General features: G+C 33.9%; 1 protein-coding gene across 1 annotated transcript; it reads right to left on the bottom strand.

Moving 5' to 3' along the window:
• Positions 1-8,230: 8,230 nt before the first annotated feature.
• LOC127848286 (perlucin-like protein) lies at positions 8,231-16,728 on the bottom strand. Its single transcript, XM_052380658.1, has 6 exons — positions 16,569-16,728; positions 16,313-16,413; positions 10,827-10,920; positions 9,618-9,704; positions 8,998-9,118; positions 8,231-8,385 (listed from the first exon to the last, which is right to left on the bottom strand). The coding sequence occupies exons 1-6, from the start codon at positions 16,612-16,614 to the stop codon at positions 8,352-8,354; spliced, it is 483 nt and encodes a 160-aa protein (XP_052236618.1). The 5' UTR covers positions 16,615-16,728; the 3' UTR covers positions 8,231-8,351.
• Between the last annotated feature and the right edge of the window lie 2,875 nt (positions 16,729-19,603).

Here is a 19,603-nt window from a genome sequence, read left to right as displayed (position 1 = left end):
TAATGAACAGGAAATGCTGAATCACTTTGTCAATATTTCAAATTCCCATGAGGGCAATTTCACGCCCGATGAACATGGCTCGCATAGAGTTAATCCTGTTTTTATTGAAAAGCTCGACTGCCCATTGACAATAGAAGTCTATTAAGTCCATGCACCGTTTTAAGTCTTGTGATTTTGATAACAATGTAGCCGATTTTTTATCGATGCATATGAGATTATTTCGCCATATTTGTGTAAAATATTTAAATACATGTTCGATGCTTAATTATATCCCATGTCATGGACAAAAGGTGTAATCGTCCCTATTCATAAAAAGGGCGACAAATCAAATCCAGCTACCTATAGAGGGATGACTCTTATTAATATCACGGCAAAGATTTTTTCTCTTGTATTAAGAAATCGCATTTACACATGGTGTGAGACCAAAAACGTTTTTGAAAGTTGCCAATTTGGTTTTAGAAATAACCATTCGACGACTGATGCAATCTTTATTTTACTTGCCATTATTTAAAAGGTACTTAACTCAAAGGAAAAGCTTTGGTGTGCGTTCATTGATTATCAACGTGCATTCGATACTGTTAACCATGATGCATTATGGGTAAAAATTGTAAAAGCTGGTATCAGTTGCAAAATGACTGATATGATAAAATGTATATATAAAAATGCACTGTCGTGTCTCAAGCTGCCTCACTTTTCAAAGGCAAATAATGCTTATATTTCTGAGTCAGATTTCTTTGAAGTTACGATGGGCTTTAAACAAGGGGAGCCAATCTCACCGATATTATTTATGTTATTTATTAATTACGTTTTGTATCAATTTTGATGATTTAACTGGAAAAGCTGTAGAACTTATCTCTATGTACATGATTGTGTTTGCCGATGACATTGCATTGTTCAAAACAGATCAGCTTAGTTTACAAGCCCAACTTGATGCTATATATCGGTATTCAGTAAAATGAGGCTAGAAAATAAATGTCAATAAAACAAAAATCGGTGTTTTTGAAAACGTAAAACAGTTGTAAATTAATTCGAACTAGTTGAGAATTTTACTTACTCGAGCATAAATTCTACCTATACAGGAAACATGAAAAACGCTGTTAAAATGTTATATGACCAGGCTCTTAAAGCATACTGTAGCTTATTATATATTTTTGATAGAGTACAATTAAACATTAGAACCAAACTTTCATTATTTGACGCCATGGTCGTTCCAATTCTCCTGTATGGCTCCGATATCTGGGGTTTCTACAACATAAAAGATGTTGATAAATTGCATGTGCGATTTTTGAAAAATATCCTCGGCGTCAAACAGCAGACTCCAAACTATGCTGTCCTTGGTGAATTTGGACGCTTCCCCCTCTCTATTTTATGAAAAGAAAGGGCGACACCAATTTTTGGTTAAAAATTATGAAAAATAGAAATTTTTCTATGTATAACTTATTCTCCGATCTGTTTAACACTGGTAGCAGTGGCTTCTGGGCTAACAGAATCAATATCTTGATTGACCATTTAGATTTTAATAATATTCGTCATAATTTTAATTATGAAATTAAATACTTTCCAAGCTTGAAAAATAAACTTAGAGACATTTTTTTCAAGAATGGAAAGGAACCATTCAATCATTGTCTAAATTACAGCAGTATTGCTTATTCAAATCTGAATTTGTCTGTGAAAAGTACTTATTAACAAGAGCGCCGCCTTGCGGGTGCAGACCACTGATTTTTTTTACTTTTTAAAGGTGTAGGGACCTATCTCAATTTCAATCACAAAGGAGGGAGGGGCGAAAAGGGGTGTATAGTGTGGGGTGTGGTCATTTATTACATTATCTTTCAAAAAAGCAAAAAAAAAAAGGCAAAAAAAAAGTGTTTTTTTTGAGGGGGGGGGGATTCTTGGGTGGGATGGTTGGACGGCTTTTCAAAAATAAAATGATACTTTTAAATATTTGTGTTTTTTAACCATGTTTGAAAAAAACCACAAGAGATTTGTTCGTCAGAAACACAATGCCCCCTATTGCGCCGCTTTGAACAATTTTATTTTTTTTACCTTTGACCTTGAAGGATGAACTTGACCTTGAACTTCCATCACTCAAAATGTGCAGCTTTATGAGAACGCCGCTTTGAAATATTTTTTTTACCTTTGACCTTGAAGGATGAACTTCACCTTGAAGGATGACCTTGACCTTGAACTTCCACCACTCAAAATGTGCAGCTTCATGATAACGCCGCTTTGAATTGTATTTTATTTTTACCTTTGACCTTGAAGGATGACCTTGACCTTGAACTTCCGCGACTCAAAATGTGCAGCTTCATGAGAACGCCGCTTTGAAATTATTGTTTTTTACCTTGAAGGATGACCTTAACCTTGAATTTCCACCACTCAAAATATGCAGCTTCATGAGATACACCTGCGTGCCAAATATCAAATTGCTATCTTCATTAATAAAAAGTTTTGGCCAATGTCAAAGTTTTCGGACGGACAGACGCCATATATTTGACATTTGACCTTGAAGGATGATCTTGACCTTGGCCTTACACCACTCAAAATGTGCAGCTCTATGAGATTCACATGCACGCCAAATATCATGTTGCTATCTTCAATAGTGAAAAAGTTATGGCCAATGTTAAAGTATTTTTCGGACGGACGGACAGACTGACTGACATACTGACGGGCAGTTCAACTGCTATGTGCCACCCTACTGGGGGCATACACATTATTTTTTGGGGTGGGCTGGGGGGGGGTTAGTGTGAGGGTGTGGTGGTCATTTATTAGATGATCTTTAAAAAAATGGGGGGGGGGAATGAGGGGGGGAATTCGGGGGAGGGGGGGGGGGCCTTGAGCCTTGATACTTTAGATGTAAAGTGGATCTAAACACAAAATGTAACCATATATTCAAAGTTACTTAGTCAAAAAGGGCCATAATTCCGTTAAAATGAAAACCAGAGTTATGCAACTTGTCCTTTACTGTCCACTTATGATAGTTTGCGAGTGTTCAAATTATGAAAGTATCAATGATACTTTAGGGGTAAAGTGGACCAAAACACAAAACTTAACCAAATTGTCAAGTATAAAGGGCCCATAATTCCGTAAAAATGCCAGCCAGAGTTACAAAATTTTGCCTGCACAGTCCTCTTACGATAGTTAGAAAGTGTTGCAAGTATGAAAGCAATAGCTTTGATACTTTAGAAAAAAAAGTGGACCAAAACACAAAACTTAACCAAATTTTCAATTTTCTAAGTATTCAAAAGGCACATAATTCTGTCAAAATGCCAGTCAGAGTTGCATTACTTTGCCTGCACAGTCCCCTTATGATAGTTAGTAAGTGTTGCAAGTATGAAAGCAATATCTTTGATACTTAAGGAATAAAATAATGATAAAGTATAAAAAAGGGCACATAATTCTGTCAAAATGCAAGTCAGAGTTATCTCAATTTGCCTGCCCAGTATCCTTATGATAGTAAGTTAGTGTACCAAGTTTGAATGCAATAGCATTGATACTTTATGAGAAAAGTGGACCTAAACGCAAAACTTAAACGGACGCCGACGCCGACGCTGACACCGACGCTGACGCCGACGCCAAGGTGATGACAATAGCTTTTTTTTCAAGAAATAGATGAGCTAAAAATATAACAAAATGACCTACTGATACAATTTGCCCGTTTTAGACTATCATCGCACCATCTAGAAATTGAAGCGGGTAGATTCCAAGGTATTGATCGTGATCAGAGACTTGTCGATGCTGCAATATGAAAGTTGATGAATCTGAGTATCACATCCTACTTTGTTGTGAAAATTATAGACACTTATTATTGAAATTTATTGGACCTTTCTCTTGGCCTACCGTAAATTTATTCAAAACTACTGTCATCAAAAAAGTAAATAATATATAAGGAATTTGTAAATACCTTAACGAATGTATATTATGCTTGAATATTTATATGTACATTTTGTGTGTGTGATATTATTACTTTACAGATACTATTGTCTTTGCCATACTTATTTTGTGGCTAAAGGCATGTTTTTATTGCCGATTGCTTATTAACTTTGAACGTTTGTTATTTTCGTTGGTCAGCAAATGTAAATCGAGGGACTTTGTTGTCCCCCCGCATTTATGTAATTACTATCCAACGTGTTGTCGTGCTTTCTAACAATATATTTATCTGGGAAATCGCTAACTAAATGAATGTGTATTAAACTAAATTTACTGTTGTTACTAGTGTTATCAATAGAATTTAAATGACACATGTAACATTTGTATTTACAAAATGAAAAGAATGATTCACGTCTTTTCACGTACATTACTGCTTTTTATTAATCTCCTCTGCTTGGCTGTGGTAAAAGGTTTGTACTATTTGTATTTATACAGTTGAGCCACGTTTGGGAAAACCCAATAGGCCTAAATGTCACCCAAAGTTAGACTGCGTCATACGCGAGGGATCAGGGATAACACTTTCCGCTTAGAATGGATTTTTGTTAAGATGAGTTCTTCAAAATAAAAAAAATACTTAAAAGCAAAATAACCCGTATCGAATTAGCCTGTGCAGACACATTTTGCACTAATTTCAAGTCTCCGCGTGCACCATTTATTATTTGTTTTGTGTCTAGTGGTTACAAGATGTAAGTTATTGGTATCTGCATTTAATAGGAATTAATGATGTTAGTAAGAAGAGTCCAACCGCTATTGTGTACGGTGTTTTTTATGCTTCCTTTGTATTCTATTAAACACAGGAACTAAACAAATCCAGCCCATCCAAATGTTTCACTAGGAATAATCAATAAAGCATAACAACGTATTAAACAAAACAACCATCGCAAACGTTCAACTAATACATGTGTTCGCGTGTTCAAATGTTCGATTGCATTATTGCAATAAACGAAGTATGTGATAAAATACATTAAATTAAATTGTGTGAATAATCTAAGAAATAGGGAATACATGGTTGGTACCGAGATGGGGAAAGTGTATCCGGTGAGGCTTAGAAAAAGAAAATAGGGCGAGCTTTAGCGAGCCCAATTTTTCTTTTTCGGGCCGAACCGGATATACTTTCTCCGTATCGGCACCAACTATGTATTCTATTTATCCTGCTTCATACCGTTGACACATTTTATCTTTAGACAAATGATAAATTGACATAACAATATAAATATTCTCGTCGAGCCTCCTTCATGTACGCAACATTCCAGACGACCGAATAACTACCGATTGTGTCACGTAAAACATTGTTCCACTTAAAACTGTTCCTTTTAATACTTTCCTATTGAAAATATGAGAAGAAATAGAAAACGAATCGAGAATGTGATATTTTTTTTTGGTAAAAAATGAAAAAACAAAATGCAGCAGCAAAACAAAAAATAACTTGTATTTACCTTAATGACAACGTTAATCAATTACTTATAACAATAAATGTACAACGATATACACATCCATTTTCTGTTCTTCAATCCCTTTGTCGAAATCAATTTTCTTTATTTCCATCCCTATTATCGTAATGTATTTTAAACCACACTATTTTTGATAGCGTTTGTATATAATGCTTACCACTCTGACCCAAACTATAAGAAACTTGAAACTAGTATGTTTTGTCCGAGAAATGACGTCACACTAGAGTAGATACGTCATAAATTGCGTATTTAAGTAGATGAAATGATAAATACGGAAAGCTGGTTTGGTAATATATTTTAACGCAGAAAAAAGGGATGCTATATAATATAACGATAACATAAATGATGCGTTCCAATAAATTTCAAAGGTCAAATATTACAATATGTTAATCGTCACAGCATGCGTAGGAATACACTACTTCCTGTTGACCGGATATAGAAAAATTTATTCGACCCTGCTTTATTCGGTCAATGTTTAAAACAGAGGCAGGATAAAGCTTGTTCTGCATTCCGTTAATTTCTTTACGTCAGACAGACCAACACTATTGTAAATATATTTGTTAGACAATTAATTATGTGAAATTGCAAATCTTCATTTTATCATCGATTTGTAACACTTTTTTTTACTAGACATCTGAAGTAAAATACAAAATTCTCTACCAGCGAATTTAACGCCGCCAGCAATTAGAATAACCATTTGGCAAATGTTTGCCGAATAACTCTTCGAAGATAATTGTGTGCCAAACTTTGTAAAACAAAGACATAAACACCATACGTACAGTACTTTTACTTTTTCTTTCAGTGCAATTGATTCAGGTTGAATGGAGTATGTATATGCTTTATTAAAATATGACAAACGTATACAGCTTATTCTTATAACCTGTTATTGATCATCAAACACAGGTTAACGTCAGCATCCTTCCATGATTATCAGCATCAACCGTTTAAATGAAATAAAAGGGAATATGAAATAGCTCTCACCTGTTTTTTTCGTTTTAGGGGACTAAACATTATACTGCAGATTTTTCATAATGAAACTAAACACAGGGAACTGACCCTACTTTCATTTAACAATCAAATTAGCATAATACGCGTTTGAAGCAACGCACGACAACAGTACAGTTGTAGAAACATATATTGGTTCAATGAACACATAACCGACCTTGTCGTTACCTGATACAGTTTTGTTCATAAAGTCAATGTAGTCAGTCAGATTTTGACAAGGGTGATACAAGTGTAGGTTATAAATATAAATACCATGCTTTGATCCCGGGACCAGTTTACGGACGTTTTAGGTGAAATATTGAATGTCATATACTGGGCATGTTCGATAACTTTTTCGCTCTAAAAAGTATACATTTAAAATATGATGCGTGAGCACACTCAACTGTGAAACAAAGAAAGAATTTTGTTTTTTAGAACAGCCTTCCTTTAAAGGAGAAATTCCATAAATGTAGAATGTATGTGTAGATCCCTGAATAGCCTTAGAGAATTGTAACGGCCGATCTGGGACGACACCTTTTGCACATGCATGGTACTTATATGTAAGGAATGTTAAACGCTTCTTAAATAACATTACAGGTTAATTTCATACGACATTGTCTGTTGTTTCTACAATCATGTCAGATTTTCGAGGTATTATCTATACGAAATCGTGAAAACAAATAAGATTATCCGACGTGCACAGTTGTCAAACCTAATTTGTTAACAGATTAAAGTACTGTTCTGTTAAACAAAAAGGACAAGGTCACCTGGTAAAATATCATCTGGATGCTCGCACAATTTTCTCGCATTGTGACATTCGGCGCCCAACGTAACCTGTGTATTTTTTAATTAACCCATGGTGAATTGTATAACACCCACAATCCCTGTATTCGAGAATGAATACATATTTATAGTTGAGTATGTATGTCAAGGTATCAACATTGTCCCGTAAAAGCAGAAGTTTTGTGGCGGCCCAATGCTCAGTCGGGGAGCACTCGCTCTTATAGTTCAATTTCCTGGTTTTGAGTTCCAGGCTGCTTGCACATTTTTACCCCCCCCCCCACCTGTGTGATGTTAGAAAAACATTTTTTTCCACTCTAGGAGCCACATGCATCATATACTTTTATTATATTTTATAATATCTAGGGAATGTTAGAATGTGGGTCTTATGGGTCAAAACCCAGGAAACGAGGTACAATTTAAAGAACAATTCATACATGTCCACACAAAATTTAAAAGGAGTGAAATGGGGTAAAAGCAATCTTAACCCTGGCAAAAATATAATAAAACATATTTAAAACCTTTGCCTCATGTGTGACCTTGTTACAGCTCAATAAACATGTTAAACAGCCAGTGCCGTTTTTAAAGTACGGTCATGCATATGCACGTTTTAATTTGAATACTAAGTAGGTCCATCGGGAAAGAGAAACAACTCGGTATCTTGATCGCTATCCAAACACGATAAGGCGGTGACACGCAAGTGATACATTTTAATTATTTAATAGTGAATTTTGTGTATTATGTTTTGTCCGGTATAATATAGGCAACTGATCACTTGCCGTACATATTAAAAAGACGTGCGGATGTAAGCAACAATCTCCTGATAATGTTTCTCATACATTTCACATATGTGTAATCGGAAGATCGATGTGAAATAATATAACTTATGACCATTGCTTCTCCGTAAACCAAGTACAACTGGTAAGGTTTCCCAACCGAGAGCATGTTATCAGAAAGTTATGCAGTCATCAATACAATACAGAGGTTCGAAATTCCGTATACCATGGAAACCATTTTGCAGTGTTGTATTGCAAACCTTGACCTTGACCACCTACCTTGCCATTGGCAAAAACAACAATTAAGGCCTCTATATTATTATCGTTTAATTTCAATAATTGAATGCATCCAATGAAAATAAACGAACACACTTATCTATGGGACACGGTTGAAATGCAACATTTTCCAATATTTTAGGTAGCTGTTTATGTGTTAACCAACAACTCCTGGCTCGATGTGTTCCGATCTGAAACGTAAGATATATGTGTAATGTTAAAAAACGCCACAGGCAGTCTTGACATTTTAGTAGAGTATTAATTCACAAAAGTAACATATTACATGTTTAAAGTTCGTCCCAACCTCGACACTGTCTTTTCCAAAGACAACAAGTACGTAAGTATTAAGGCTGATATGCATTCAACTAAAATGTCTTAACTTACCTGTATGCGAGTGAAAGAAAAACAAGTCTCCGAAATCGTCTCTTTTATAGCTATTACAAAATATATCTATTGTATATAATTCAAGCGATTGATCTATCATTGTTGCAAACAAAAGTATTGACCTTCATAATAAACACTTTATATAAGCATGGTTTGTGTAATGAAATGAAGGCAACCAATGACAGTTTTAAAATAAATTTTCATTTCAATTTACAAAGATTTTTCATGTATCTTAAAGTAGGGCAAAAATCAGATTGTAAACATTTTTAGAAAATTATAAAGTTTGAAATTAGAATATAAATACCCTCATTGAACGTATTTATCAAACGTGTGTCTGTTATGCAAAATGGGAATAGATCTAACGTTATATACATGATATAATGTATAACCCATGACAATATACCTATCAAAATAAGTACCTTATTTCACATATTGGTGGACACTTATATGAACACTGCACGTCAGCCCAACGGAAATCATATACGGACGTAAATATCAAACAATCTTGGTCGAGAGTTTCGTGGTCATCCGGCTGAAAGTCTGAAATATAAAGGCAGATACAATTTAAATGCTGCGTTAAACATTTTATGGCGTACTTGCGCTAAACACAAAAGGAACATAAAGTTACATATGACGTATGATTCCAACGTTGTGCCGTACAACAGAAACACACCTGACACTCATATAAAAGATAAGAGGCAATCTCTCTCTCTCCCTCTCTCCCTCTCTCTCTCTCTCTCTCTCTCTCTCTCTCTCTCTCTCTCTCTCCTCTCTCCTTTCTCTCTCTCTCTTTCTCTCTCTCTCTCTCTCTCTCTCTACCTCCCTCCCTCCCTACATCCCTCCTCCCTCCCTCCTGCCCTGCCTCCCTCCTTCCCTCCGTCCGTCCGTCCGTCCGTCCCTCCCTCCCTCCCTCCCTCCCTCCCTCCCTCCCTCCCTCCCTCCCTCCCTCCCTCCCTCCCTCCCTCCCTCCCTACCTCTCTCCCTCTCTAGTTCTCTCTCTAATGTATTCAATTAAGATGGGAATACAAAAGTTTAACACCTGTGTACGTAGCGACACTGTCGTCGTCAAACCATTTCCAAATGCCTTCCGTTTCTTCGTCAGTGATGCCCAGCCACCAATGGATTGCTAAGATGGGAACGAACGTAACTGGTATTGATATATTGATAATCGTACTGACTAAACTTAAAAAATAATTTGTCTTGTGAGACATGCATTAATTATTAGGTCACATGGCTGCTTGTTAATGAATTGTCAAATGTGACAAAGAATACTAGTATATCGATATCGGATTATCTTTTAGGAACATGAATTTACAGACAAACAAACCGAATTAAATAGTAACTTAAGTATTCTTTGATAGATATATTATTGTTTATGACTTAATGTATGAAGTCACATTTGTGTTATGTTCAAATGTATCCATAAACCGATAATTGTCGATACTGAGTCTCTATTTTCAGAGGTGTTCGGTTTGGGAAGATTATCGCATAATGCAATATTATTTCATTATGAAAAACCTGTTGAAAATGTCTGTTCTTTCCGAACAATCAGATAGACACACTATTAAGTTTATACTTGCATTACTTTACACATTTGTATTGTTATTCTGATTATAAAATGTATAACTTGCACATGGTACAATATTAAACATATAAATAATCTATTAAACAATCAATGATCACTTAGACACATTTTATCGCACACCCACACACACAATGTACTTACGTTTGCGAATTCTCTGTTTAAGTTGTTTTTTTGGTTTGCGGTTTGATTTTCATGATTTACGCAAAGGTTCAACTCTGTACACGTTAAACGTTTACCATTAAGAATAATCATATGCAGATATGTGGGTGTTTTTTTACATAAAATTATAAAATAAATCAAGGGTTTGCTCAAACTTAAACATGTTTTAATATAAAAATGTGCATGTTGTCATATTAATTTATTTCCCTGCTATTAAATAATAAATATTAAACGTTATTGTCTCATCTTTAAAGAAAACAAACGTCACAAACGTTTAACATGTTTTCACGTGCGGGTTATTTACTTACTAGCGGATGGCATATTGCATGACTCATTGTGTGTAAACGTGTAAACATATATTGCGTTATCGGGATTGAATACTTGAATAAAAAACTGCTCGTTGTTTTTAAGTATTCTTTACATTGAAAGATATCAAATTCGCGATGCGCGTTTTCGATTCTGGAACATTAAATACACATTTGTAAACATAACTTAATAACTTACGTTTGCGTTCACGAAGTTGGTCCTTGATGAATGCATTTTCCTGAACGTTCTCCACGTGTATAAGATGGCCGCCGCCATGTTGACGGCAGTATTGCTGCAACGCGAATGAATTCGCATATAATGCCTTTATTTGAGCCATGTTCTGAGAAAACGGGAAAGTATGGGCGTAAATTCTCGTTCCTTATTAGCCTGAGCAGTCAACACCAGTAAGTCATTTACGATACTTTTGTAGGTATGGATATTTTTGTTTAAATAAAGTCTCTCCTAAACGCAAATCTAGTTTAGTAGAATATTGTCGAAATTATTGTGAGGACTATGCGTTAACCCCCCTTATATCCTGAACGCGGCTCGTTTTCACTGTTTGTACAATTAATAAATTATATAAATAATATTCAAATGGTTAGACAAAAACAAATATAGTGTATGCCTACTTCAAGAAAGTCACTTGACACATACTTTAGCACAAACCTTAAAAGATGAATGGGACGGAGACATCTACCTCAGTGGACAACATACTTATAAACAAGGCATTGCCTTTCTGATTAAAAACAATATAGGGATCACAGTCAATAACTTTAACGAAATAATAATTGGCAGACAAGCAAGTATAGATATCAAAATATATGAAACACAATTAACATTAATCAACGTTTACGGCCCTAACATAGATGATTCCACATTTTACGAAACATTACAATCGTTTTTAATTAATAACCAAGATGAAAACATTATAATCGGTGGTGATTCCAATACTGTTCTTACCCCATTATTAGATAAAAAGAAGGGAAACCTTTATGCTCATTCTAAAAATAGAAACATTTTGAACAACATAATTGAAAATTACAATATGATAGACATCTGGCGTACAATAGAATCCAAACGAAAGCAAATTCACCTGGCACTCAAACACAAAACCAACAATATTTTTTAGATTAGACTATTTTTTAATATCTGAGTCACTTTGCAACATTATTGACACATGTAACCAGGATTTATGACCGAACACTCTCTAGTTGAACTTAAAATACACAAAATACAACCTGAAAGAGGCCCAGGGTACTTTAAAATCAATAACAGCATAATAGTAGATACACAATAACAAACGCAAATAAAACAAGAAATACTCAATATAGTTCAAAATAATAAAGATGCGAACCCAAACACCTTATGGGAAGTAATAAAAGGAAATATACGTAACACAACAATTAGATACACATCATTTAAACAAAAAGAAACACGCAAACTTGAAACTGAAACCATTGAAATCATTGAAACCCTTGAAAAACAATTACATGAAACAAACACAAACGATACCAAAGACATTGAGAATGAAATAACATTAAAAAAAAACAAGTACTAAATGGAATTTATCATACACAACTTAATGGAATTATATTACGAGCACGTGCACAGCATGTTGAACACAATGAAAAAAATACAAAATACTTCGCAAACTTTGAAAAACGTAGAAGCGAACAAAAAACAGTACACAAATTAGTAGTTAATTGCGAAGATATAACACACAGAACTCAAATACTAGAAGAACAACGTTTTATTTTTCGAAACTCACTATAAACGAAAACATGTTGAAAATAACACCCTCTTTAAAAATACACATCATGCTTTAAATCAAGAAGAAAAACAACTGTGCGACGGATTACTTAATGAATATGAATGTGGATTAGCACTTAAAGAAAAGCAAAATAACAAAAGTCTAGGATCTGATGGCATCACAGTCGAATTATATAAAATATTCTGGAACGATATTAAAACACATTTAATTAATTCACTTAACTATTCAATAAACAACAAAAACCTAACTACGCTACCAAAACAAGGTATAATATCACTCATTCCAAAACCTGGAAAAAACCTTGAATCCTTATCAAACTGGCGCCCGATTAGTCTACTTAACAATGATTATAAAAATTGCAACTAAAAGTATATCAAACAGAATAAAAAAAGTATTACCATCAGTCATTTCAAGATCTCAATTTGGTTTTATTAAAGGACGATACATTGGTGAAAATGTACGTCTGATACAAGAATGCATAAATTACTTCAACCAACCAAACAATTCTGGCCTTATCTTCTTTGCAGACTTCGAAAAGGCTTTCGATTCACTAGACCATTCGTTTATGTTCTCTTGCTTAGAAAATATGAATTTCGGTGAAAGTCTAATTAAATTGGTAAAACTATTATATACCGATATTAACAGTGTAATAATTAACAATGCCTTCTTCTAAAACAGTTTTAACATCGAACGAGGGGTACGACAAGGATGTCCACTCTCATCCTCACTATTTAATATATGCATCGAGTATCTATCAAACTATATCCAATCAAAAAACATATAAATGGAATATCGCTAGAACCTGACAAAGAAATAAAACAGTCCCTATTTGCTGACGACACAACTTATTTTTTAAATGACAGTATTGACTCATTCAATAATTTTATAGAATCGCTTACCCTTTTTGGAATGACATCGGGTCTTAAACTTAACAAAAGTAAATGCACTGTGCTACGAGTAGGTAAATTCAAACAAAGTTATATTCAACTTAAAAAAGAAATGAAATTCCACTGGACATCAGATGAAGCAACAACGTTAGGAATAACCTTTACAAACAATGAAAATGAAACAGCTCCAAAAACATACTGCCTAAATTACAAAAAAATAAAATTGTTTATTAATAAAATCATGGCAGCATCGTAAATTTACACTATTCGGAAAAAAACACGGTGTTGAAAACGTTTGCACTCCCTAAATTAATTTATACACTAACAGTTCTCCCAAACCCACCAAATGATATTATTAAAGATATACAATAAGAAATATTTTATTTCATATGAGACGGTAAACCTGATAAAATTAAGCGTACTCAGTTAATTAAATCTGTAGAAAATGGAGGTATCCAATTAACGCGCATCGACTCATTCTTGAATGCAATCAAATGCAGCTGGGTTAAAAGATGTCTAGATAATACCAATACAAGTAATTGGAAATTATTCTACCAGGTAATCCTAAAAAAATATGGTGACTCCTTACCTTTTGAATGTAACATCAGCAATATCATTCTGCATGAAATTGCAAACGAAAACATCTATCTAATGTTTTATCGGCATGGACTAATGTTACTCATTATCTAGAAACCCAAATCACCAGTAAAACTATTTTATGGAACAATAAAGACGTAACTTCAAACAATAAAACTTTTTTCTATAAACATTGGTTTAAAGAAAACATTAAGTATGTCGACAAATTGTACGATTACAGAATAAAAGACTTCTATTCTTTTGAGAATTTATGTTATATATACGGAATACCTTCAGGTAATTTATGTATTACACATTCATTAAAATCATATCCATACATATTAAATCTACAATTAATACAAATAACACACCAAGTACTCAAGCAACATTCACGGAAAACATACTTGCAAAACAAACCAAACCAAACAAACTATAGTACAAACTACAAATTAAACACCCCGCAGAAAACCCCAAGATTCAAAATAAATGGCACAGCCTCTTCGAGAACAAAATTTTTATTGAAAACAAATATTTATCATGGCATATAAAACAACTATAGATAGCACACTGAGAAATTTCCAATATAGATATGTCCATAGAATCATAGCTACAAATAAATACCTTTTTAAGTGCAACCTATCCAACACAAATTTATGTGATATATGCAGCGAACACATTGAAACAATAGAGCACCTTTTCTGGGAGTGCAAAAATATTCAAATTCTATGAAACCAGTTAACAACTTTTCTAGAGAAACAACAATTAAAATTAAAACTGTCTCTCTTAAATATTTCGGTGTGAATACTTTTACAATACCAGAAATTAATAACTTTGTGAACCACATTATGATAGTAATGAAATATTTTATATTTCGCTTCAAATACAAAAAACAAATACCTACTTTAAACTGTTTTATAAACTATTCAAAACTTAAGATCCAAATTGAAAAAGAAATAGCCCTCAACAACGATAATCTTCATTTTTTTAACAAAAATGGAAACGATAAACTTTCATAACCCAGTCCAGTTGTCTTCTACCTAACTCTACGCAACTCATCTATAGGATTGATTATTTCATTTAAAAATAACAGCATACACCACATGCAATCAAAGCAAAAAAACACAACAGTATATCCTAGCATATCGTGTATAATATGTGTTTGACATTATTACTGTTGTATTATACCTCTTTTGTTCTTGCTTATGCACATATTTACATTGTATGTTTTATAATGGATAAAAAAATCGTATACCGTGATTACTCTTAATTCTCGGACACTTACAAATAATTATTTTGTGCGTGTCCGAAAATTTAGATACGAAAAATATTCAAAAATTACAGGTGTCCAAAAATTAAGAGAAAAAAATAAGGTGTTTTAAAATTATAATTATATTGTTTTATTGAAATAAAAGCGATATATCAATGAGCAATACTTGTATTGTGATTTGCGCTTCTTTTTCTGCTTTGAACTTACTACAATTTCACAGCTTTGCTAACTCTTGACTGAAATGATAGGACTAAAAAATAAAAAAATCAAACATTCAGCTACCTTAATAGGACAAAACTGTTGCAAATACTGTTGGGTGAATCCATTTTTTCTACTAGTATACATGATATTTACCCGAATCACTTGTGAATGTAATGGTCGATGGTCCTCAGGCGTCCATTTTCCAGTTTTTATTATCTTAATCCGGTTGTTAAAATTCATGCTCGAAGTGTCGCAAGATAAGCGAAAGAAAAGGCCGACGTCTTTAGAATAGCGCTTTAAAATATACTGACCGACCATTGGGAGTCATAAATTATGGACGAAAACCCGCATGCCAGAACGTTATGTCACGAAAAATTTAAATAAAATGCTAAAAAGAAGGGTGACCAAAAACGGAGAGTGTTCGAAATCTTAGAGTAATTAAGGTATAAATATTCGATATATTGTCATGTTAAGCCTTTATATATAAGTGCGACTTACACTCAGGGGTAATCCGTCTATGCTGTGGAATTCAATATTGTTCATAGAGAGAATATTAAGTTATTATGAGATAAATATTATGTTTAACAAGCGCAGCAGCTTTTTTTTCAAAGAATTTTCACATTTTCATTGTATAGCTAGAGACATATCATTGTCATAAACATACACATTTATTCGAAGTACTTTGTCTTATCTTTGCATCATAAAATAAAATGGACATTTAACTGTAACGATATTATCATAATTTTTACAAAGCTCTGTATGTCCTTGTATGTCATTTTTTTTTATCATTGATTGCCTTTAATTATTGTGTTTCCCCTCGCATTGTATATGCATTTTCTATTCTCTTACAAAAATGTGAAGGACTAAGTGTATCATGCGAGGCTGAGAAACAGATGAGCGCGAGGCGTTTCGATTGCCCATTGTAAGATGATGGTTATATACTTATTGTTGAAATTATGCGAAGATTATATTGGGGACTCACCTCAGCCGCTGTGAATGTCATCGGATTATCCTCATGTCCAAAAAGATAACAGGAACCCTCGTACGCTATCCAGCCGTTAGGACAGACGGATAACGTGTTTGCTTCAGATGAAAAGCCGGGCATTTTAAGTTTACTTGTATAACATATATTCACAATTGACTCATGATGAAATCAATCTTACCATTATTCAACTTAGAAAACTCACAAATATAAACGTGACATTAAAAACACGCCAAAACATACAATTATGCATTACCATCTGCGATGCCAATTATAAGCGCTATTATAAGCACGAGCTGCATTTTTATCAAATTGTGTCGTAGTCACCACCTTAAAGAACCGCGGCATGTATCTTTTAAACGTTCCTTGCTGTCCTTATCTTATCAAAAGCATTGGCACACATAATAGACACGGCAACATTTAGTATTCATATACAATATTTCGGCATTTAGTAGACACTGACCGATACGCATTTGTATTTAAAAAGTCGGTACGACAAATACAATTTCAATTAGTTTACGTTCCGACTCAATTAAAGTAATGTTTAACTCGAAACATTTGCATGATTACATATACATACATCAAGTTCATTTTGGCGAAGAATGCCTTCTAAATGAAAACATATGAGTCGTGCTCTGTGAAAAGGGGGTTTAACGCATGAGCGTATAGTGTCGTTCCAGATTAGCATGTGCAGTCTGCACAGGCTATTCAGGGACGACATTCCTTTTAATGATATATTTTGCTTCAAGAAAGTATCTTCTTAGGACAAAAACAAGTTTAGTGCATGTGCAAACTGCACAGGCTGATCAGGGACAACACTTAACCACATGCATTTAACCCCCTTTCAAAGAGCTTATATATGTGATACCTCAACGTTGAACAATTGACCCATCCGGTGTTATAGGGAGGTCACTCACAACGTCGTTTTAGCACAATATTCAGGTTCATTACGTTCCTTTTCATTTTCGCATACAATTCGTTCAAATCAGTGTTTTGCGTTTTTAAACGATCCTAACGTGTTTTAAAACTACAAATCGAAATCATCTATCTCACTTTCGCGCTTTGAGTAAATATCTGTTTACAAACGCATATATAGAACAAGCATTTAATTTAGACAACACACTTATAGGCACGTATCTGCTGTTTATCTTTTTTTTCGCAATTAAAGCTACTGCGTTTTAGAATGTTGTCTGCAGGACTTTTACTGGACCAATATTAAACTCTGTGTATGCCAATAAACCTTCATAATAGTGCATTTTGTTGTTTCTGTGTCCATTTTCTTCTTCCAGCAAAGGTCAATCGGGAATTACCGATACCATTTATTAATGCCATTGGTTCCGCATGGTCATTGCAAGTCAAAGCAAATTGCTGTTACATAGATATATGCAACTTCGATGTATAAAACACATTCACAATTGTAATGTATGTTATAAAACATTGTGGCATATTTTTCTTGCAAGAAAAATTGCGTAAACATTTTTCTATTTAACTATTCACCCAAATTATTTAAATTGAAAAACATTGCCGTATAAATCATATGTAAAAGAAACGCCATGGGATACACAGTATTGTTTACAGACTTGTATATTGATCCACGTTTTTGACAGGTCTGACATATAACTCGTATATAGGAACATACGAACATGCAGATACACTTTTTTTCCGAGGTAATTTTTTTAGCGACATTGCGGTCGAGCTTAGGCAGTTCGGTTTATGGTTTAACGTGGATGTTGACGACGAGGCAAATAAGTCGGTGAAAACATACAAGTGTAGACTACCTTGTAAAGTCTTAAACTGAACACGTAGGCTACAAGTAACTCTTCTAAACACAAAGTCTTTTTATATAAAACTATTAGGCTAGTTTCTTCAATGTTCATGTTTTATTTAAGATGAAAGATAAAACTGCTTCGACAGAAACACATGAATTGCAGGAACAACGGATGTTTTGAATGGTAAATGCATGGGTTCATAGTTTTATTATTATACTAGACTCATCTTCAATCGACTTTGACATGTACCCCCCCCCCCTCCCGATCACTGGGATATAAGTCGTCCGTTTACATTCGGCGCAGTATACAGCCACGGCATATTGGCTTATTTCCGTCACACATGTACCGATATATAGGACGTACGCGGCAGTTTAGCTTTACGCAAATTTGTTTTGACTGTAACAGCGGTTAAGCAATAAGCGTATGCTTTATCGGATATTCGAATAAAAACGGGATGCATATTCAATTAGGGAATGATACCAAGAAATAAAGTATTATGAAGTTCAGAAAATTTACAAACAATTTAAAGCCCCTAAATTTACACCATAAGAATCGACCATCATCCTAACGACCACACAAACCTTTATGTAATCAAGTGATTTTAACAACAAGCATGTATCTCATTACGGTAAAAACAGTCAATACTTCATTATAACTTAAAATGTTTGTGTCGCAAGTAAGACTTGCTGAAAAAGGGTAGCTTTCCTTTAAATTAAGCAATATGTTATTGAATCATTATATATGTAAAACATGCCATCAAAGTATATAAGTTATACATGTATGAAAACTATAATCAAAATCGTACTGTACGTTTCATGGTATGCTTAAAAATAAATCGGAACAATTTTATAAATTTAATTTCGCAAACAACGGCTTAAGATATCAACATCTATTTTTGTTGTTTGAGATAATTTATAACATAGAATATCTGATTCATCTAAGACGCTCTGATACGTCTGAACCATGTGCGGATTTGGTTGCATCTTGTCGCACGTGCATATAATACTTGAATAGTATTAATTTGTGTTCGCTTAATTTATTTCTTTTTGACCAATATGTTCCGAAACAAGTAACATTTTGTTTATTTTTGGTTAGCAATTAGCTGGTCAATCGTTAAGCAAAGGATTTGAACACACGCAGGTACCGCACATGCAGCCCATTTATAATAAACATATAACGTCATATAAAACGAATGCAATGCAATCTAAATGTTTCTACTTAAATATAGTTACATCTTTATTTTTATTTTTGAAACACGCTGAAATACTTAAGACACGACATGCAATCACGTGCAGCATAGGGGAATTTGATAAGGCCCGTATTATGAAATGGGAAAACAACAGCATTTAAAATACAAGTATATAATGGATTCTTAATAAGATATTTTCTTCTAACATTTAACAGAACAATGACCAGCATTATATTTAGCAAACAGGATCTGATATTTATGATATTTATTTATTTAGTGCATTTTCAGTCGTGATGTGTTGGAACTTAGCATTTTTATTGTTTGAATGCGAGT

The sequence above is a fragment of the Dreissena polymorpha genome, chromosome 10, assembly GCF_020536995.1.
Source record: "Dreissena polymorpha isolate Duluth1 chromosome 10, UMN_Dpol_1.0, whole genome shotgun sequence".
In the NCBI taxonomy this organism is placed as follows: domain Eukaryota; kingdom Metazoa; phylum Mollusca; class Bivalvia; order Myida; family Dreissenidae; genus Dreissena; species Dreissena polymorpha.
This window is presented reverse-complemented; position numbering and strand designations above follow the sequence as displayed.